Genomic DNA, 22632 nt, shown 5'->3' with positions numbered 1-22632 from the left:
AATTTGCCAATCTCTAAATAAGTAGCTAAAAGGTATTGCTTCTCTGCCACGTGAAGTTGGACTTGAAAAAGTTCAAGTTGTCTCAAGTTCACAGAGAGGGAAAAGCTTGCTGCCAAACTTCCCAAATTATTTGGGAAACTCATTCACATGGCAACCTTTGTATTAACACCCAAAGAACTAGAAGACAAATCAAAACTACAAAAGATTTTGGGAAAAGTATCACTTTGTACAAGTGTTAATGAGAAAGGATGGCAAGCATCGAAGACAAAACATGAATGGGAACACAAAAGGGTGTCCAAATGCCCACTGTCAAGACCAGCCAAATAATTCTCTATGTGGAAATAGAAATGCCAGAGAGTGATAATTACACACCAAGACATCAAAAGCCATTCAAGATATGGCAGATACTATGAGTGCCTTACTACAAATTTCAAAGTGCAATTCTCACATTTGGAGCCATGAATCAACACTTGTTTTCAATGAACCCAATGCTGCAAAATATTTTGTCCAGCAACCATGTCAAAAACCAAGTCAAACTAATATCGAAAAGCTACTCGTGATAAACGAAAAGCTAAATGAATTTAGACTACGGAAGCTACCAACATCAAATTAGGCTTATCATCTACCATTACACAAAAAGAAGGGTTTTTACAACCCAATCATGCTCATTACCTAAAGGACACATCAACAACCAAATCGAAGAGATATTGTTACCAGTGACACCTGCACGAAATAATTAAACCAATTAGTTGCAGTTTAGAGTTTCAACCCACTCCGAATCAAACCCAGAACATAGAAAATGAAAATGGGGTGACCTATTGGTTATTTTCTCCTCCTTTTCACTTCAAATTTTTGGTCCACAGAAGGAGCACAAGCAAGGTGGTGTAGCATAAAGAAAAGAAAGCTCGTGACCTGCATATAAAAAAAAACCTCTACGGTTTAAGGGGAAAAGAAGATAAATTGGAACAATTCAAAAGAGTTTGAACTCCACCAATCTTACTCATCTTCATTTGGAATTCAACGGCTAAAAACAAAACCCAAAAGGAATTTCAAAAACATAGCGAAATCAACGGGAGCCCAAAAATTGCGGAACTGCCTTTTGCTTCTGGTGGAAGAACATCGTGTATTAGAACAAAAAAAAAGAGGATTTTTGAAGCCATCTCGCAAGGGGAGGAGGGGTGAATAAAATATGCACCTCACATAGAGTTTGCTCACGTGGAGAAGAAGAGGGGTTGTTGAACTTAGAAGCCTTAAAGTCACATAAAAAAAAAAAGAGTAAAGCTTGCTGACAGAAAACTTGGGTCAAATGGGTTCAAAGTCCCATGTTTAAATGGGGTTGAAAGTTCAAAAGAAAAATATAAAAAAATGGAAGAAATAAGAAGTTTGCTGTAAATAAAGTTCTCAAATTAATTGGGAATGTCACTTGCGTTGGACCCTTAAAGAAAACGCATCAAAAGAAGTTATGTTGATTAACCTTTCCCAAATCGGGTGGGATGAGTCTCACCACATGAAAAACTCTTTAAAATGCCCATCACTAAATCAACAGGCATGATCACTCACTTGTACCCAATTACAAGCGTACCAGAGGAAGGAAGGTGTAGACAAAAAGTATGGAAAACGGCTCTACAAAAAGAGAGGCTCAATACATTGATCCAAACTCACTTTTTCAAGTTTGATTGATTATTTATCAAAAAAAAAAATGTCCATCAAATTTTATATAACGGTACGAAGCCACGTCAAGATTCACAAGGCATGAAGCCATATCAAAAATTAATGGCATGAAGCTGCATCAAATTTCAAATGGCACGAAGCCACGACAAAATCTCAAATGGCACAAAGCCGTAACAAGACTTAAATGGCATGAAGCTGCATATTGCTCCAATGGCTCAAAGTCTTCGCCCGCACGAGCTAAAACTGCACAAGGCATCAAATGCTCATTGCCCTCATGACTAAAACTGCACAAGGCATCAAGTCCAAACAAATACCAAATATCATGAACTACGAGTGACTTGATCCCTCAACGAGGGTACGTAGGCAATCTAGGGCTTGACCTAGGTGCAGTCGCAAAATCAAATAAGCACCCAACTCCCCAAATTACGATTTATTCAAATTAGAATCAAAGGGTATTCCTTTCCCAAAAGAAGGGTTGTAATTAATAGAGCGTAGCCTAGGATGGGTCGAACTCAATTTAATAAAACCCTCTTCGAAAAATGAATGAGGGTGAAATTGTGTCGAGTGAATTATTGGTTTACATATTGTGTACAATTTTTGCTCAACCCATATATAAAGACATCTTTACTACAAAAACAATTTGCACGTGTTCCTCATGCATCGATTTTATATGTCCATAATTTTCTATATTAGACAATAATAAAATTAATTTTCATATTTTCAAGAGATAGATAAACTGTCTGAAAAAAATAACGAATAGAAATTATGTTGCAGAAAGATTCCACACATGCTAATCCAAGATATACAAATACAACTCTGAAATTAATTTAGCATATCTTATTGCACCTACTTTCGTCCCTTTTTTTTCTTTTTGTTTCTGTTTTTCTGCAAACACAATTGTAATTGCAGTAGAGGAAACAAAATCACACAAAATGAAAACATAAAATAATAATTACAATTTAATATTTATTAGTCAATCAACTATCTGTTTTTAATGCATTCTTTTACATTGTTCACATGCGATTAACTGTTATGTATGTTATTTCAATTAAAAGAACAATTAATTAACTCGCGCGTAGTGTGTTGCGATAATTAACCAAGACTTTTTTGTTGTAGGTGTTGAAACTTCCATTTAGAGTGTTAGAAATAATTTTTAAATGAAGAATAATAGAATGTACTAAACTATGGTATTTCTAATAAGATCAATCCAACAGCTCTAAGAAGAATGTAGGAAAAAAAATCCATGAATAAGGCCAAATAAAGGGGTGTGATATTCACACACCCCTTTTTACTTCTCTCACACATTTTTAATTTTCGGCCGTCGGATCAGATGAATTAAAGAAGATCAAAGGACAGAAATTAACAAGGGGTGTGAGAGAAGTAAAAAGGGGTGTGTGGATAGCACACCCCCCAAATAAATCAAGTATGCATCAAACCGCAGTTCCTTTGAGTTTTGTTTGTAATCAAATGTTGCTTGCTGCAAGGCTATCTTTTAATTAATTGCCATTTTATTGTGATTATTTAATTTGTCAAGGTGTGTTAGTAGCTTTCTGTCAAAAATACATTTTATTCCTAATCCCACTTGACTTTGCTCCCCCACACCTATTGCATGTGCTCTGTCTTCCATTAACTTAAAACACTCCCAAATCACACCAGCCAGCCATACAAAGGCACCGGCCACATCAAATATTAGGGCACGATTCAGGTAATCAAATTCAAAGAACAAAGTTCAGACAACAAAATGCAAAGAACATGATTCATATAATAAAATTCAAGAACAGGATTCGGAGGATTTGAACAATTTGTGATACCATTAAAGAAACAGGTGTTCTAATTCCTTTACTTGCTTTCCCTATTACTCTAATTCAATTATTCTCTCATTTCCTAAACCCTCGTAGTCCCTACAAAAAAATTGGTAATCTTTTTTTTTTTTTTTTGGTCTAAAAAATATTTGGCAATCGTTTATGTATATTTCAAAAATAAATATAAAAATAACAGAAAAGACAAGGTGAAGTTTTGGTGGTTGTATTACCATAAACGTCATGCATGCATGATGAGAAATAGCAAATAGAAAGGGGGACGACGTGCAACGTGGTGACATGTAAACGTAGACGAAGTAGGGTTTGTTTTATGCCCGAGTTTCCCGCGAAACAGAGAGCCCGTCCATCACAGACAAATGTACGCAAATATTTATCAAAACGTTGCTGTTTTCTTCCTCCTTTTCTTCTATGTCCCTCCTCTGGTTCCTCACCATTCTTTAAATTCCCAGGTCAGTTTTCACTTCATCATTTTATTCAACCTGCATTTCTTCAACTTGTATCATATTTCCGTTGATCCTCTTCCGTAAAAACTGTCCACATTGCTTTTGAGATTTGTTCTAAGTGATTGATTTATATATTTATTATGTATTTTGAACAAGATGTAATCATCCTTATGGTTGGTTTTCATTTTCTATTTTGGTTACCCAGAAACCAAATAGATCTTAAATTCTTGGTCTTCTGTTTGATTCGTATTTATATTTATTCATAAATTTTGGACAAAAAGGAAACATATAGGATGCAGTTTAAAGGCTAATCTTTCCTTTTTGTTTATTGTAGATAAGTTGATGTGGGATTTTTTGGAATTGCAGGAATAATTTTATTCAGAAATATTTTTGTTGGTGCTGAATAAAATTAATTGTGTAGAATATTAGCAATTGGTGGTGATACATGGGTCGTTAATCTTGCTGTGTCACCACAACTTGAAAAATGATGTGTTGCGGGGGTGCGGAGGAGGAAAACTTCGGCCCGCCTGCTAATCAATACACCGCCCCACCCAGAGGTGGGAATACATATGGAGGAGGAGGAGGAGGAGGTATTTTTTTTATCTTTCTTAATTTCAAATCATTTGCCATATTGTAATTTATGAGGACCATTGTGTTGGTGGTAATTATTAGAGGACAATTACAATTTCATTCAAATGACAAGTTCTAATTAACCATGCAATTTTCTATTAACTTGTTTGCTAGGTCAAGTCAAAATCCATTTCTTAAGCAAAAATGCAGCTCCTTACCGCTAAATATTGAGGAATTTCAGTATGGGCGGCTGTATTTTAGTAGTTTGGTTGTCCAACTTCTTAGCTTAAGTCTATTAGACAATTGCTCGACCCGTAAAACTAAGGCCTTGTTAGTGTTTAAGTGTTTTTTAGCTGAAATAAAACATTTCAGTTTTACTTGTTTTAATTAGGGCCTTTGGATTACATTCCAAATGGATGCTCTAGATTAAGTGAGAGTTAATGATATAGAGTGACAACTGTAGCTATCTCATAGGATAGATGAAATGAATGGTTGTGATGTATTTTTTCTGAATATGAGAGAGAAATGAGTTAATGCTCTGTAGTGTGTGTGCTTTGGAAAATGTTCATTCCATTGCCAGAAAGAAGAGAAATGAAACTTCTTGTTCACTAATCTTTGTGAATACTCTCTGCAACTCCTTGTTTTCTTTTATACAAGAAAGCTCCCAAAACAGCATCAAATCTATAAACTAACATGGCCTCAGAGCCAGGTTGCATCCTCTGCAACTGGGCGTGAATCTGTGAAGCTCACAGTGAAGAGCTCGAACTGACCGTTGAGTTCTCACTGAAGAAAACGCGGAGAAGAAAGTGTAGTGATCTTAGATCTCGTCTCACATGGCTGGATCGAGTGGAGCTGATCTTCGTGCACCGGTTTTCAATGGTGAAAACTTTGATTTCTGGCAGATCCGGATGAAGACAATATTCCGATCGCACGAGCTATGGGATATCGTCGAAAATGGTGTCGAAACTTCGACGAAGAAGGATGAAGAACTTACTGTAGCTGAAAGCAAGTTATTGAAGGAGAATATAGTCAGAGATGCGAAGGCACTTGGAATCATTCAAGGCGCGGTTTCGGATCAGATCTTTCCGAGAATCGCAATCCAAGAGACTGCAAATGCTGCTTGGAATGTGCTGAAACAAGAATTTGTGGGAGATAAACAGGTACGGGCTGTGAAACTCCAAGGCTTACGCCGGGATTTTGAATATACTAGAATGGGTGAAAATGAAGCTTTCTCTGCATATCTAGTTAGGTTATTTGATTTGATTAGTCAAATGAGAAGCTATGGTCAGGAGATAAGTAATCAGAGAATCGTTCAAAAGTTGCTAATAAGTTTACCTAGGTCCTATGATAGTATTGCTTCTGTGATTGAAAATACTAAGGATCTAGATATTGTTGATGTTCAAGATGTGGTAGCTATTCTCAAAGGTTATGAGCAAAGAATTGATCGGCATGATGAATCTCATACTGAGAAAGCATTTGTTAGTCTCAGTATTGCTCCAAAACAGAATAAGTACAATGGGAATCAAGGGTTCAAACCACAGAAGAATTGGAAGTCTAAATGGAAGAAAGGAGATCATAGACCTGCAAATCAAACTGGAAAAGTTGCAGGTACTTCTGAAGGAGCTAAGAATCCCTGTATTCATTGTGATAAATTGCATTTTGGTGAATGTTGGTTCAAAGATAAACCAAGGTGTCATAGTTGTCATAAGTTGGGGCATATTGCAAGAGATTGCCGAGTCAAGAAGGAGAAGACTAATCAACATGTGAATTTTGTTAATCAAGTCAATGATACTCCTACCATGTTCTATGTCTGCAATAATGTTAATGTGAAGAAAAATGAAGATATATGGTATGTAGACAGTGGTTGTAGTAACCATATGACTGGAAGGGAGGAGTTACTGATTGACATTGATAGAAATATGACTGCTAAGGTAGAGATGGGTACAGGACAGCTCATTGAAGTCACAGGGAAAGGAAGTTTAGTAGTTGATACCAAAATGGGAAGGAGATATATCAAAGAAGTGATGTTAATTCCAGGGTTAAAAGAAAATTTGCTCAGTGTAGGGCAAATGATGGAACACGGTTACTTTCTTGTGTTTGGAGGTACAACTGCAGAGATATATGATGATAGTTCAATGTCTAATCTGATAGCTAGAATACCAATGAAGGGAAATAGAATTTTTCCTTTGAGACTTATACCTGAGATGCAGGTTGCTCTAAAGACTAGTGTGTTTCAGTCTTCTAAAATCTGGCATAGGAGGTTAGGACATTTGAATTTGAGCAGTTTGAAACAACTCAAAGAGCATGATATGGTGTTGGGTTTGCCGGATCTTGAAATGACAAATGAGATATGTGAATGGTGTGCTCTTGGGAAGCATTGCAGAGATGCATTTCCAAAGGAAGCATCATGGAGGGCCACACAACCTCTTGAACTCATTCACTCTGACATTTGTGGACCCATGCAGATTTCTACAAAGGCTGGAAATAAGTATTTTCTCACCTTCATAGATGACTGCACTCGGATGTGTTGGGTTTACTTCTTAAGGAACAAGTCAGAGGTGTTTAGTGTATTCAAGAAATTCAAGCTCACAGTTGAATTGCAAAGTGGATATAAATTGAAGAAGTTGAGAAGTGACAGAGGAGGAGAATATGTATCTGTTGAATTCAGGGAATTTTGTGAAGAAATGGGCATGGAAAGACAGTTTACAGTGGGATACACACCTCAGCAGAATGGAGTAGCTGAGAGGAAGAATAGAACCATAGTTGAGATGTCAAAGTGTATGATGATTGAAAAGGGTGTCCCATTTGAATTCTGGGCAGAAGCTGTTAATACATCAGTGTATATTTTGAACAGATGTCCTACCAAGTCTCTTGATAAGAAGACTCCTTTCGAGGCATATAGTGGAAGAAAACCAGGGATCAAACACTTAAAGATTTTTGGTTCTGTGTGTTATGCATACATTCCAAGACAGGTTAGACAGAAATTGGATGAAACAAGTACTAAATGCATATTTTTGGGATATGGCACATGTGAGAAAGGGTATAGACTCTATGATCCTATCTCAAAGAAAATAATTGTGTCAAGAGATGTAATAATCAATGAAAATGCTTGCTGGGATTGGGAGTCACAATCTGAGAAAATCATCAGTGTATCCATACCTGGAAAGAAATTGTGTGAACAAAATGTGGAAGGAAATTCAAGTGATAAGAGTGATGAAAATGATGAATTCTTAGCATCTTCATCTGAAGCAAATGAGTCAATTGAAAATGATTCAAGACTGGTGCAAATGCAGAGTAACACAGGTCCTCAAGACTATGATCATACTCCTTTGAAGTTCAAAAGTTTGACAGAAATATATGCAAAATGCAATCTGTGCATTATTGAGCCTGAGAACTTTGAGGAAGCAGTAAAAGATGAATCATGGCAGAAGGCAATGGAAGCAGAAATAGGCATGATAGAGAAGAATTGCACCTGGGAACTTGTTGATAGACCATTTGATAAGCCGGTTGTGGGTGTCAAGTGGATCTATAAAACAAAATTGAACCTAGATGGGTCTATACAGAAGAATAAGGCAAGGTTAGTGGCTAAGGGATACTCTCAAAAGCCTGGAATCGATTTCAATGAGACATTTGCTCCTGTGGCAAGGCTTGACACTATTAGAACTTTAATTGGGCTTGCTGCACATAAAGGATGGAAGCTTTTCCAACTTGATGTGAAGTCTGCATTTCTGAATGGAGTTCTAAATGAGGAAGTATATGTAGACCAACCACTTGGCTTTGTGATTAGAGGCAAGGAAGACAAGGTTTACAAGCTCAAGAAAGCTTTGTATGGGTTGAAACAGGCACCAAGGGCCTGGTACAAAGAAATTGATTCTCATTTCTGCAACTCTGGTTTTCACAGAAGTCCAAGTGAAGCAACTCTCTACATCAAAGCAACTGAGGCAGGAATACTTATTGTTTCTCTGTATGTAGATGACATCATATACACAGGAAGTTCAGCTGCATTGATGAATGAGTTTAAAACAGAAATGATGGAAAAGTATGAAATGTCTGATTTGGGACTATTGCATCATTTCTTGGGGCTTGGAGTCATTCAAACTGAGAGTTGTATTTTTCTGCATTAAAAGAAATATGCAAGGACTCTGTTGGAGAAATTCGGATTGAAAGAATGCAAACCTGTTGCAACTCCACTTGCAACAAATGAAAGATTAAGCAAAGAAGATGGAAGTGAAATAGCTGATGAAAGTCTTTACAGGCAGATAGTTGGTAGTTTGTTATATTTAACAGCTACAAGACCTGATATCATGTTTGCTGCAAGTCTACTTGCTCGGTTCATGCATAATCCAACCAGGAAACATATGGGAACTGCAAAGAGAGTGCTAAGATATATTCAAGGCACACTGGACTATGGAATTGCATATGAAAAAGGCAAGGATGCTGTGCTTATTGGATATTGTGATAGTGATTGGGCAGGAAGTGAAGATGACATGAAGAGCACCTCCGGATATGCTTTTAGTTTTGGTTTTGGAGCATTTTCTTGGGCCTCAATCAAACAAAGCAGTGTAGCTTTGTCCACTGCAGAGGCAGAGTATGTTAGTGCTGCAGAGGCAACTGCACAAGCCATCTGGTTAAGGTTTGTCTTATCAGATTTTGGAGAGGAACAAGTGGAACCTACTCAAATTCTATGCGATAACACTTCAGCTATTGCAATCTCTAAGAATCCAGTGGCTCATCATAAGACAAGACACATAAACAGAAGATTCCATTTCATCCGAGATGCACTGCAGAATGGTGAAATTGATCTGATTTACTGCAAAACTGAAGAACAAGTTGCAGATATCTTTACAAAAGCATTGGCAAGAGATAGATTTGAGTATTTGAGGAAGGCTTTAGGAGTGATTTCAGCTAAACACTTAGAAGGGAGTGTTAGTGTTTAAGTGTTTTTTAGCTGAAATAAAACATTTCAGTTTTACTTGTTTTAATTAGGGCCTTTGGATTACATTCCAAATGGATGCTCTAGATTAAGTGAGAGTTAATGATATAGAGTGACAACTGTAGCTATCTCATAGGATAGATGAAATGAATGGTTGTGATGTATCTTTTCTGAATATGAGAGAGAAATGAGTTAATGCTCTGTAGTGTGTGTGCTTTGGAAAATGTTCATTCCATTGCCAGAAAGAAGAGAAATGAAACTTCTTGTTCACTCATCTTTGTGAATACTCTCTGCAACTCCTTGTTTTCTTTTATACAAGAAAGCTCCCAAAACAGCATCAAATCTATAAACTAACAGGCCTCATGAGGCCTTTAGGATTGGATAGGAATGGATAACCATTCAGATGACTGCACACCTGTAGGAAAATTTCATCTCACGGATTATTAAATAAGTGGTTTTGGGGTTAGCCCAAGTGGTGACTGAGGGCGGGCAAAATCTAATATAACTGGAATAAATATGGTGTGGAATGAGGTTGGAGGTTTGATGTTGAGAGCCTATAGAAACGAGAGCTCTGTTACCATGTCAGACAATGATCACATGACCTTGTCAAAGATTAAGTTGTTAATTAGATAATCGGTGGACAACAAACTAACAAATTCTATCTGTCCGTATGTCAAACATATTTTCAACCTTCATGCATATGCATACTTGTGTCACAAACTAGCATGCAACTTGTCAAGCATTACAAACCATCCATTGTGTTGCAGGCAATGACAGGGGAGAGCCAAGGGGTTCTAATAGGGTCAAAAGCGGAGCTCCACAGAAGGTCTTACCGATCGAAATACCATCTATGTCTTTGGATGAACTAAATAGGTTAACGGGTAACTTTGGTCAGAAGGCTTTGATAGGAGAAGGTTCTTATGGCCGGGTTTTCCATGCAAAATTGAGTAATGGTAAGGCTGCTGCAATAAAGAAATTGGATACAGGTTCATCACAAGAGGACTCTGATTTTTCAGCACAAGTAAGATTTTGGACCTTATGTTTTCTCGACAAAGACAATGTTGCATATTTTACTTAAAATGCTGGATCAATCTTGTGCAGTTATCAACAGTGTCAAGACTTAAGCATGAGCATTTTGTGGAGTTGATGGGGTATTGCTTGGAGACAAATAACCGAATTTTGATATATGAGTTTGCAGCCATGGGATCTTTACATGACATATTACATGGTATACTCAGTTACATAATTTACTTTTGTATTTGTTTCTACAATTCGTTGAAAATCGATTCATTTTATCCACTATTTCTGCTGCAGGAAGGAAAGGAGTACAAGGGGCTGAACCGGGTCCAGTTCTTAGTTGGAATCAGAGAATTAAAATTGCCTTTGGTGCAGCCAAAGGCCTTGAGTATCTCCACGAAAAGGTTCAACCTTCAATTGTTCACCGCGACATCAGATCTAGCAACGTCCTGCTCTTTGATGACCATGTTGCCAAAATTGCGGACTTCAACTTGACAAATCAGTCATCAGACACAGCAGCGCGACTGCACTCGACTAGAGTCTTGGGAACATTTGGCTATCATGCTCCTGAGTAAGCCTCGGTTATTGTTTTCTGAATGTTTGATTTGATTCTACTAATCTAATAGAAGGAACATTATTAGCTTAGAAGTTGTATGTAGCTTGATCTTGGTGTATTTCTGTCCCCTATAATGGTTATATAGTGATGGATACGGTACATACTAAGTTTTGTATATATAGGGTAATATTCTCTTTTTAGACTTATGTTCATATTGTGGATTTAGATCACATTCAAACAAAAATCAACCTATTAATGGTCTAGAAACATATAGTCTATGTAAACATAATTAAGCATCTTACGTTGTCAGACAACTGGCAAGAAAACATTAAGCATCTTACCTTTATGATCTCCAAAACACGGTTGAGTAGATACATATCTTGCATAGAACCCGTTATATAATCTGCACTAACTCTAGCATTTTGCCATCATGCATGATATTTTCTCCTTACGTTTGCTTTTAATTTCCTCCCTTAATTATAAAATCATTGCTTTTAATTTTATTTTTTATTCAGGTATGCGATGACAGGACAAATTACTCAGAAGAGTGATGTTTACAGTTTTGGGGTTGTTTTACTAGAGCTTTTGACAGGGAGAAAGCCTGTAGATCATACAATGCCGAAGGGGCAACAAAGTCTTGTTACTTGGGTACACATAAATTTCTCAAGACTCTCTAACTTGCTTTTAGCAGTGCTTTCTAAAGCCCTCTAATCTGAATCCACATACAAATTAAACATTACAGGCAACTCCAAGATTGAGCGAGGACAAAGTGAAGCAGTGTGTTGATCCCAAGCTAAACAATGACTGCCCACCAAAGGCAATTGCTAAGGTTTGCTTTAAAATCCTTTCTCTTAACAAACTTACTATGAACAATCTAGGAATCCCATGAAAAAAAAATGACCAAATTCACATTCTCATAATAGTTATAAGACTCGTTTGGTGCCTAGAATTGGAATGAATTGGGTAACTCATAAAATTCAAGATATATTGAAGGTAGAGGTGAATGATTTTGAGGGGATCATAAGGGATTAGACAGTTTCATCTCTTCCGGTTTTCCATTTTTTTGGGGAGGATTGGAAGGGAATAAAGTTTACTTAACGAGTGATTAATCTTCTACATTCAAGTCGGAAACAAGTTTTCACTTCTTCCTTCAACGTAACTTGAATATATTGCACCTAAACACCAAATGAGGTAAAGCTATTCACACTCCTAGTTTCTCATTATGCGCTACTCCTTCTCTGAGTGTTTTAATGTTACTATATATTAATTTCGGAGCACAGGACGACATACTAAGAGTGTGAATATTAGTGGTAGCTCACACCTGCGTGGGTGACATTAGCCATCGATCGATGAGCGTGGGTATATTATACCACACTATAGTTAAATGATTTGATTGGAAACCCGTGCTTTGTTGTTTCAATAAGGCAGGCATACCTTAGGCTATTCAACTAATTGATATGTTACTTTCTAAAACTTTGGTTTTCATGCGCAATGTCTCAGTTGGCAGCAGTGGCAGCACTTTGTGTACAGTACGAAGCTGACTTCAGGCCAAACATGACCATCGTTGTGAAGGCTTTACAGCCACTGCTAAACGCAAAACCTGCAGGCCCAGAGTCAAATGCCTAAGCATGTATACTCTACCACGTGCATGCATGCAGAATCAGCAACTTGTCTTGTGTACGTGTGCTTTGTAACCTATCTTTCTGCTTTTGTAATCCTATTCCCACGTTATGCTGCACTGAATCGATACACCGTCGATTACAAGGATTCGTTCTGAATTTGTCATTTATCTAGTTTAATCAAGAAAGCAGTCCTAGTTATTCTCTAGTTCAATCAACTTTCTTGTATTTGCTTTTTCATTTCTAAATCTCATATCACTTGAAATGAAAAGGTTTAGAAACTATAATTCAGATCAAACAAATATACCATCAACACATATACAAACTGTGGATGCAAATATCTGCCATAGGACGATCTGCTTGAATGAGATTTGTGATATATACTCGAGAAAATTTGCAACCAAAATGCGGAGTTAATGGGAGCCTCGGCCGCGGTAAGTTGTGTTTGTTGTATGAAATCAACACTTGAGTGCGAATAATTGGCTATTTTAGAAAACGACCTGATCTGCAAGGGACTTGCAAATGGCACTTGGCAGGTGTTGAAATATCTCACATGTATCTTTTCTTTTTTTTTATTGAAAAAAAGAGTTTAAATCCTAACCCCTGGGGATGGTAAGAAAATATATATTTTACATTTCAGATGGGGTTATAATTGGAGATATTATTGCTTATGGTATAAAATTTCCTACCACTTCAACTAATACTGAAACCTTTTGTGATAAAACCCCATACATGTTGAATTGTGTAGATGATAATTAACTAGTTTGGGACAATATTTGTGTTGTTGGAAATGAACCTTTGACCCGTCTCTCTGATAATTTGAAATAAAGGAGAAAATGAAGGTTATGGCAGTTGAGCCATAACAGCGTTGGCCTAAATATAAGGTAGCATGTGCCATATTTTAGGAAGTGAAAAGGTTCACTACCAAGATTGATTCAAAAAAATATACTTTCAGCCATAAAAAACAAATTAAAATGAACCCTAAATAATTATGATGTTATGTAACGCCATATGTCGACAGTGTGACTACACTATGTCATCCCATCCTACAAAGGAGCAAAATGTCAACATATACTGCAAGGGACAACAGCGCTGCTCACTAATCAATTTTTAATTTAATTTTTTTATAATAACACGCGTTAGATTATTGGACAGAATATTATAGGTGTGGGCATATGAAATTGAAAATCAAAATCGAAACACGAACTAAATTAAACTGTACCGAATGGTTCGATTTTTACGATTTTCGTTTGAAACCGAATTTTAGTGTAGAAAAACGTTTTGGTTTAGGTTTGACTTTATTTAACTAAAATGTAAAAGTCACAAGCCCAAAGTAGGCAAGCGAATGGGCTTGACGCAAGGTAGAAGGCCTAGGTGTCAAACCCTGGAGGGAGGTGCGGCTAGAGGTGCGGTAAAGGGCCTATTTATACTTCTTGTGTTTTCTCTAATATAAAAAAATGAGGAGTTTTAAATTCGATTATCGTCAAAACAAATTTGATCAAATTATTGTTAGCTTATTGTGTAGAAGCAAATAAACATTCGATAAAAGTGTAAAAGCACTTACTGTATTTGTCGTTTGAATTTGACTCTTGATAGGCTTGGTATGCGAGGCTTACTTATACGACCTTCGTCGGGTTTTCCAATTTCATCGTCGCTCCATCGGGCTTAATATACCTTTTGTGCAACGCAAGCCAAATGCTACTTATGGTCTTAAAATTAGATATAGATTAATTAATGGTTGAATAGGTTTTAATTTTTTTTTCAATCAATTACACTTCGGATAAATGTAATTTGAACTATGTGACAATTTGGACGATATTTTTTTAGATTGATAAAAACAATCATAAATTTACAAATCATTACACAATAGACTCCTACATCAATCTCAACTGTTTGTTATATGACGTAATACTCGGTTGATCAATTTTTAACTTGCATGTACGCCGAAATCGATGCAACGTGAATTACCATATGTCATATAAGCAACATAGAGATAAAAAAAAAACGACTTACATGATATCATAATAACATTCATGTAACTCGTAAGTACAACACATCCAGTACCACTTCAAAAGGTAGTTGCTATTTACTAAAAAAGTAGCATTTTTGACATAAATTGTTATGTCAAAAACCTCATTGCGAAAATAAGCATACAAGGATGAACAATATCTGACCCAAAAATACTGAATATGAGAAGAGAAAATTTTGGTTTTTTTTTTTTTTTGAGAAATGCTAAGGAAACTCTCAAGAATGAGACTTTTTGTCACTTTATATTTTTAGCACAATATATTATAATATTAACACAAAAGTTAACGTTAAATTGTGAGGTGACTGAAAGTTCATATAAAATCCCACTTTGAATTTGAAAGAACAATTTTCGTAATGGACAAGGATTGTCTACCCTCTTATTTTTGGTGCCCTTCCATGCCCTCCTGTTTTGTGTGGTCACGGTTAAGCCACGTTAACGTTTTATATTGTTTTTTTATAGAGATAATAAGACAAAAATGAATAGTAATATAAAATGTTGACGTGGTTTAACCGTGACCACACAAACAGGAGGGCATGGAAACGCACCAAAAATAGGAGGGCAGACAATCCTTGTCCTTTGGTAATTTCATTTCTAAAGAACAATTTTGGTAATTTATGTGGAAATAGTGGCGACAGAATGTGCTTTTCTTACCCAAACGACGAAGTGGGCCCCCATAAGTCAGATACGGACGAATAGTGAGTAGTGCACAACTTGGAGATTATTTTAGCTTGGGATTTTAAATTAATCCTGTTAAATTAACGGAACAGTATTTCTCTCTCTCTCTCTCTCTCTCTCTCTCTCTCCCGTACTCTCCTTCTCTCGCTCATTTCGTTTTTAACCGTGCCTCCCTTATATAGCTACCATCACCAAATCCTTCCCCTCTCTCTCCTCTCTCTCTCTCTCTCTCTCTCTCTCTGCAAATATATACGCAGCACCAAATCTCACCGTCCTCAACCTAAACCCCCATTACATCCCCTCCCTTCTCAGTTTCTCACCCTGCAATCTAATCCAATCCAATCCAATCCGTTTCAATTCTACCCACTATCCCAATCGGATTCACCTCCGACGCAATTCATTTCTATCCGAGAACCATCCATTCCTCGATCTATAATTCCCAGATTAATTCTCCTTTGGGTTTGATTGATTGGAATGCTCGATTTTCGATCGGATTGAATCCGAATCGGACCGCGAACGCGTGCCCGGGGATGGGAAGGGCCGGTGAATGAGAATTTTGAACCAAATATGCCCGGTTTAGCTCAGAGAAATGACCAATTCAGTGATGGTCCGTCGCCCATTTACTCACTGTCTTCGTCCAACGGATTTTGGTCCAAGCATCGCGACGATGTTAGCTACAATCAGCTCCAGAAGGTACTTCATTTTTTGCTTTGACATTGGGTTGATAAATGAGATTAATTTGGATCACTTTTTTGGTATTGTGTTTGATTAATGAATTTAATGGGTGTTTGGAGTTTGAATTGGATCTTGTACTGACAAGTTATGAGGATGAACATGTGTGATTGTTCTTTGGAGGGCTAGTTTTCGTTGGAATATCGTTGTTTCGTTAATCGGATCCTCTTTACTTGTTTGTGTGTGTATATATATGTCCTTAGTGAGAATATAATCTTGTAATTATGTATTTGAGTTGATAATTGCGTAATGTGTACCGTTAGAGCGTTTCTCGTTAAGTTCTTGTTTCCAAAGGGCTCGTCATATGCGAGGCGACGGAAGAAAAGTATGTGCAAAAGAAAGAAAAGTTCAAATTTTTTTTTATCCCGGCAGGATAGTTGAAATAAAGCTGTCCGGTTATACCAAGTCTAGTGCATCTTTATTACTTAGTTATAGTAAGTTAGTAACACTTACAGGCTTGGACATAAAACCTAAACACAGACGCACACATGTAGACTCTTTCATCGTCACAAGGATGCAACGGGTAGAAAAGTTGTGTTCATTGCTTCTTGATAATTGATGGACATTTCCCAGTCTGTGGTTCGTTTGATAGTCTGTGGATGGGATTGAATAAGAAGTTCCTTGTAGTATCAATAACATTTGGCAATTTACGGATTGTATGATAACCTATAATTATGCGGGCATTTTTTTTTTTACTCATTGATGATTGACAAGTCTCTTACGAAGTTTATCTACTTTTGACGTAGTTTTGGAGTGATCTGTCGCCACAAGCTCGACAGAAGCTTCTCAGGATTGACAAGCAAACACTATTTGAGCAAGCTCGGAAGAACATGTACTGCTCTAGATGCAATGGGTTACTGCTTGAAGGTTTTTTGCAGATTGTCGTGTATGGAAAGTCTTTAAAGCAGGAGGGAACAGGCGGGCAACTATCCTGCAACAGGTCAAGGGCCTCAAAAAATCAAAAAGATGGTGGATCAAGTATTACCAATGGGTGCCATGATGAAATCCCAGATCCATCTGTCCATCCTTGGGGTGGTCTAACCATAACGCGTGAGGGGTCTTTGACACTTATTGATTGCTATCTGTATTGTAAGTCTCTCAAGGGACTTCAAAATGTAAGTTCTGATGATTTTATTATTTCATGAGATTGTGTTCAAGCCAATTTTATTCTAGTAGCTGAGTTTTTTGCTTGAATCAGGTGTTTGACAGTGCACGCGCAAGGGAACGAGAACGTGAGTTGCTTTATCCTGATGCATGCGGTGGGGGAGGTCGGGGTTGGATTAGCCAAGGAATGGCAAGTTATGGCAGAGGACATGGAACAAGAGAAACATGTGCATTGCACACTGCCAGGCTTTCTTGCGATACATTGGTAGATTTCTGGTCAGCACTTGGAGAGGAAACTCGACAGTCTCTTCTTAGGATGAAGGAAGAGGATTTTATTGAGAGGCTCATGTACAGGTGTTTAGCCATTTATGTATTCCTTTCTCATGAAATTCAATATAAAATAGTGGAAGCGATGTATTTTTTCTTTCTGGTTGAAGGAGCGCTGTATGTTTAGTTTTGGGTTGTGGAGGAAGTTTCAGTTATTACTATTGGGACTGCATTAGTAGCAATGATATTGAGAATGTTCAGCCTGGTGAAGCTAATAGGGAAGAGAAAATTAACTTCATTTGGTACAATATATGTCCATTATTAGCTGATGCATCCTTGAAGGCTTTACATAGACCTGAAACACTCTTTTTTCTTTGAATTAATTTGAATTTGGGTTCGTGCACATAGTAAGTATATTGATGGTATTTAAAAATCCTCACCAAAAACTATGCAGGTGAACAAAAAGGAATAGCGTGAAAGATTAATCTACCAGTGGCTTTTCATTTTGCAACATCTGGCCGTTTTGTATCTAGCATGAATTTATACGTTGTTTGGTCCTCTAAAACTGCTTAAAATAGAGTTATGTAACTTATTTTTGCAGCAATTACTTCCTTATGTTTAGATATCTTAGCAGTCCTCATCGGTTACTTTTATTCTGGTTGTCTTAAGATTTTGATGTTCCTGTCACAGGTTTGATAGCAAGAGATTTTGCAGAGATTGCAGAAGGAATGTTATTCGTGAGTTCAAGGAGCTAAAGGAGCTGAAGCGCTTGCGGAGGGAACCTCGCTGCACTAATTGGTTTTGTGTTGCAGATACCGCATTTCAGTATGAGGTCTGGGATCATATGTTTTTTAATTTTTGAATTGTCTCTGATTTCTGTTGTGATTTTTGTGTTCTCTAAATCTTTTTAGAGCACACTGGCGAGATAAAAAATTTGGATGGTTGGACCTTGTTTATTTTTTAGTGATAAGTACAGATGATGTGAATGGCATTTTGATCCCCTTTTTGCTATCATCTCAGGTATCTGATGGCACAGTACAAGCTGATTGGCGCCATACTTTTGCCGACACTGTTGGGACATACCATCATTTTGAGTGGGCTGTTGGAACAGGTGAGGGAAAATCTGACATTCTGGAATTTGAAAATGTTGGCATGAATGGAAGTGTGAAGGCTAATGATCTAGAGCTCGGTGGTTTAAGTGCATGCTATATTACCCTGAGGGCTTGGAAACTAGATGGCCGTTGCACTGAGCTTTCTGTAAAAGCTCATGCATTGAAGGGTCAAGAATGTGTTCACTGTAGGCTTATAGTCGGAGACGGCTATGTAACAATCACAAGAGGAGAAAGTATTAGAAGATTTTTTGAACATGCTGAAGAGGCAGAGGAAGAAGAGGTAGTTAAGATCCCTAAAGGCTTATTAGTATCTATGTTCTCCAGGGGCAGTCGAGATCTATATTATATCTTACGAGGTTAGACCTCATGCAGTGTTGTTATTTAATGTGTTTTGTCAGGATGATGATTCCATGGACAAAGATGGAAATGAACTGGATGGAGAATGCTCCCGTCCGCAAAAACATGCGAAGAGTCCTGAACTTGCTCGAGAATTTCTTCTAGATGCTGCAACTGTTATTTTCAAGGAACAGGCATGTTCAGTCTGCTGATGTTATTGTGTGTTAAGTTCGTCATTGTTCATTTTATAAACTCAACTCCTTGTTTGTTTACCTGTGTTAACATAAATTAAGATCCTTCATTTGTCATAGTGTATTCTTAAACCTTGTTATACAATTCAGTCTGTAAGACAGAGGGTGCAATGTGGAAAGTAAGAGAGATAAATTGTATTTTCTATGGAAGGAATGATGTCAATACTGGTGTTGTCAATGGTGTCTAGGGAATGCAATCACAATAGTTCACTATTATTACTACTTAAACCTTTTTATATAACTATTGAGGAAATGGTATTTAGAACTTGCATTTTCCTTGGAGAAACTATGGTGGGGAAAGGGTGTTCATAGCAGAGGTGCTTAAATTTTGGTGTTCCGGACAAAAGTAAACTTATGTTGGCATGATGCTTTACAACTAGTCACTGTGTGTGTGTGTGTGGAATGCTGGCAGATTTGTTAGTATGCAAACGTTGTGTGTGACTGTCATATATGTATTCTCTGTCTGATTCTGAATGCCCATCTTTTAGGTGGAAAAAGCATTTAGAGAAGGAACAGCTCGTCAAAATGCACATAGCATCTTTGTTTGTCTTGCACTAAAGCTGCTGGAAGAACGAGTTCACGTTGCTTGCAAAGATATAATTACGCTTGAAAAGCAGGTCTTAAATCTTGTTATATTTCCGACCGAAAAAATCTTGTCATATATTCAAAAGATAACATACTAGGTAGAAAAATGAGAACAGCCATTTTACGATTTAGGAGGAACACTTCTGATGATTTTGTACCTTTTCCGTACAGATGAAGCTTCTAGAAGAGGAAGAAAAAGAAAAGCGTGAAGAAGAAGAGCGCAAAGAGAGGAGAAGAACAAAAGAAAAAGAGAAAAAATTGCGAAGGAAGGAGAGGTTGAAAGGGAAAGAGAAAGATAAAGATACGGAATGTTCTGAAGTAAATGAAACTCCTGCTCTTGATGTTGTCTCAAAGGAAGAATCATCACTAAATGCTTATGAGGAGCCTAATAGTTCCATTAGCTGCAAGGATTCAGTTAGTGAAGCTGATGATCAGATTCTATCTACGCCTGGATCTCCTGAGATTACTGATGATCAGTTCCAAAATGATTTTATTGTTTCAAAAAGTGAAAACAATTGTCATGATAGTCTTGATGATGAAATTACCAATGGAAGAGGCGATACTGGTTCTTTTACAGTTGAGCAATCAAAGTTTTCACGACGGAGATTGAAATTTAGGAGAGAAGCTCAACTAGAGGCATCTTTGAAGTGGTCTGACTGGCGCAGATATGCTGCTGTTTCAGATAGTGCTTCTGTGGTTAGTAGATCCGAGTCGAGATGTAATGCTGATAATTTTGAGACTACATCAAGGGGCATCAATGGATCAAACAAGCAATCAAGAGTGAATGCCCTGAAGTCCAATGGTCGACATAGTGGTCCTAAGTTTACTGAGAAGTTTCTTTCCCCAAGTAACAGGATGAGTGACAGATACGAATTCAATTCTTGCAGCTGTAACAAAAACACTGAATATAGAGCAAAGGTAGAGCCCCATGTTTCTGCTGCCAGAGTGGGATGGGAGGATAAAACTGCAAGTCTGTCAGAATCTGCATTAGATTTGTCCAAGCAATTCTATCATGGTAACAGGTATAACCAAGTAGGAGACGTGCAAGTTAGTTGTGTAAGACCCAAAAGCAAAATCAATTCTGGGGACAATCCTGGTAGAGATTTGGTTCATCCCAAGAAAATTTGGGACCCCTTGTATACTAGAAGTAACTCAGACTCTGATGTTACCTTGCGGTCATCTGCTTTCAAGGATGAAGATAAAATCATGAAGTCACCTGGTGACATATGTACAGGTGAAGATGGGGCAGATACAGGTGAAATTTATGAGGATAAGAACTTAAAGGAATCAAGAAAATCCAGCACAGGAATGGCTGTCAACTGTCAGAGTGAATTTCATGCCGGAGCACAGGATTCTTGCAACCCAGCGAAACCCACTTATGAGGAGATTGGATTATGCCCTGTCAGTTCTGTACTTAGCTCCATTGACTCTGCATCAAATGGAACTTCTGACCCCACTGTGAGCAGCTGCACTTCTAATTCCGATAACTGCTCATCATGCCCAAGTGAGGGAGATACCCATACAACGTCGTCAAATCATGGACATCAGGAATCTTCGTCTACATCAGATTCAGAAGATGCCAGCCAGCAATCAGGAGGAAAGGAAACTTCTCTATTCATTCAAAATGGTTTCCGAGAGTGCCATGATGTTGGCATGGAGAATAATCAGAATGAAAAAAGAGGAGAGTCTATGGAAAGCAGGACACCGATTGGTCCTTCACTGAGTGGAGCAGGGAGTAACGTTTTTGGGAGTCCAACAAAAATTGCTCAGATTTTTGATAGTGGTTTGTCTGCTGTTAATGTGGGTTCTCAGCATCATGGCATGCTTTCTTCGATGCATAACCAAAATGTACAGTTCCCCGTTTTTCAAGGTCCTTCAACAATGGGTTACTATCAACAAAGTCCAGTTTCATGGCCTGCTGCTCCAGCTAATGGAATGCTAACATATCCAAACCACTACTTATATGCTGGTCCTCTTGGGTATGGTATAAATGGAAATTCAGGCTTCTGCATGCAGTATCCTGTGCAGCACGTACCTCCATTGTTTACCCCTGGCCCCGTTCCAATTTATCAGCCAGTCATCAACAGAGAGGAGCAGAATCAGATATCTACCCCGTGTATGCAAGACTCTCCCAATGAAGCTGATACAGAGAGTGTGGATCCATCTGGAGCATATTCAAGGCAAGCACCACCAACTGGAGAAAGAGCGCAAGATGATAATTCTGGAAAATTGCATACGATTAATGATGGCTTTTCCTTGTTCCATTATGGGGGTCCTGTTGCTAATCCACCAGGATATATGCCTTCGGAAGAACAGACCGTTGTGGATTCTCCTTTAAAATGTTCGGATCATGTTGATAATGATCAGGCGTGTTACAAGAAAGAGGCGACCATTGAAGAATACAACCTGTTTGCAGCAAGTAACGGTATAAGGTTTCAATTCTTCTGAGGTAAGAAGGCGTGAGGTGGCTGTTGAGGAATGCAGTCCCCTATCTTCTTACATGGCGACCGAAGGTTTGTGGTACTCAATAATCTTCCTTTGAAAAATTCCAATTTTTAGCTCAATAGTTTTGCGTTTTTCGTTTTAGTTGTTCGATTTGCCCCATTGTTTTTTTTCCCCTTAAATAGAGAGAAAAGGTTGGGAGAGTGCTACAAAGTTTGAAGAGTGTTCTTTTTTCTTTTCTTAATTAATGAAAAATTTGTTGGTATGGAAGTTCTCTTGTATTTTAGAGCTTGTTTTAGGATTTTGAACCTCCTAAAACATTCTTATTAAAAGAATTTTCTTGGATGATGAAAATAATGGAGCTTATATGATGAGGAAGTTATGTGTTGGCTTCAGTGCAAATCATTGAGTTTCAAGTTTATTATGCTCACTGAAATTCTGTGTGTTACATAAATTTTGATGGCTTGAAA

At 37.6% G+C, this 22632-nt stretch overlaps 2 protein-coding genes across 4 annotated transcripts; both read left to right on the top strand.

Annotated features, from left to right (window-relative positions):
- Positions 1–3788: 3788 nt before the first annotated feature.
- LOC103449688 (probable protein kinase At2g41970) lies at positions 3789–12843 on the top strand. 3 transcript variants are annotated; one of them, XM_029090547.2, is made up of 8 exons: positions 3789–3940; positions 4301–4524; positions 10205–10458; positions 10539–10665; positions 10752–11025; positions 11526–11658; positions 11753–11839; positions 12511–12843. In XM_029090547.2, the coding sequence occupies exons 2-8, from the start codon at positions 4419–4421 to the stop codon at positions 12634–12636; spliced, it is 1107 nt and encodes a 368-aa protein (XP_028946380.1). In that variant the 5' UTR covers positions 3789–3940; positions 4301–4418; the 3' UTR covers positions 12637–12843. The 3 variants fall into 3 exon arrangements, with proteins under 3 accessions (XP_028946380.1, XP_028946382.1, XP_028946381.1); XM_029090549.2 differs by having other exon boundaries at positions 3797–3940; positions 4356–4524; XM_029090548.2 differs by having other exon boundaries at positions 3852–3940; positions 4269–4524.
- A 2567-nt stretch (positions 12844–15410) lies between these two features.
- Positions 15411–22564, top strand: LOC114820113 (uncharacterized). The gene is made up of 8 exons (XM_029090415.2): positions 15411–16026; positions 16812–17180; positions 17264–17523; positions 18127–18268; positions 18457–18828; positions 18947–19078; positions 19624–19752; positions 19892–22564. Exons 1-8 carry the CDS (start codon positions 15901–15903, stop codon positions 22166–22168), a joined length of 3807 nt encoding a protein of 1268 aa, XP_028946248.1. The 5' UTR covers positions 15411–15900; the 3' UTR covers positions 22169–22564.
- Positions 22565–22632: the final 68 nt, after the last annotated feature.

The sequence above is a fragment of the Malus domestica genome, chromosome 12, assembly GCF_042453785.1.
Source record: "Malus domestica chromosome 12, GDT2T_hap1".
Lineage (NCBI taxonomy): Eukaryota > Viridiplantae > Streptophyta > Magnoliopsida > Rosales > Rosaceae > Malus > Malus domestica.
This window is presented reverse-complemented; position numbering and strand designations above follow the sequence as displayed.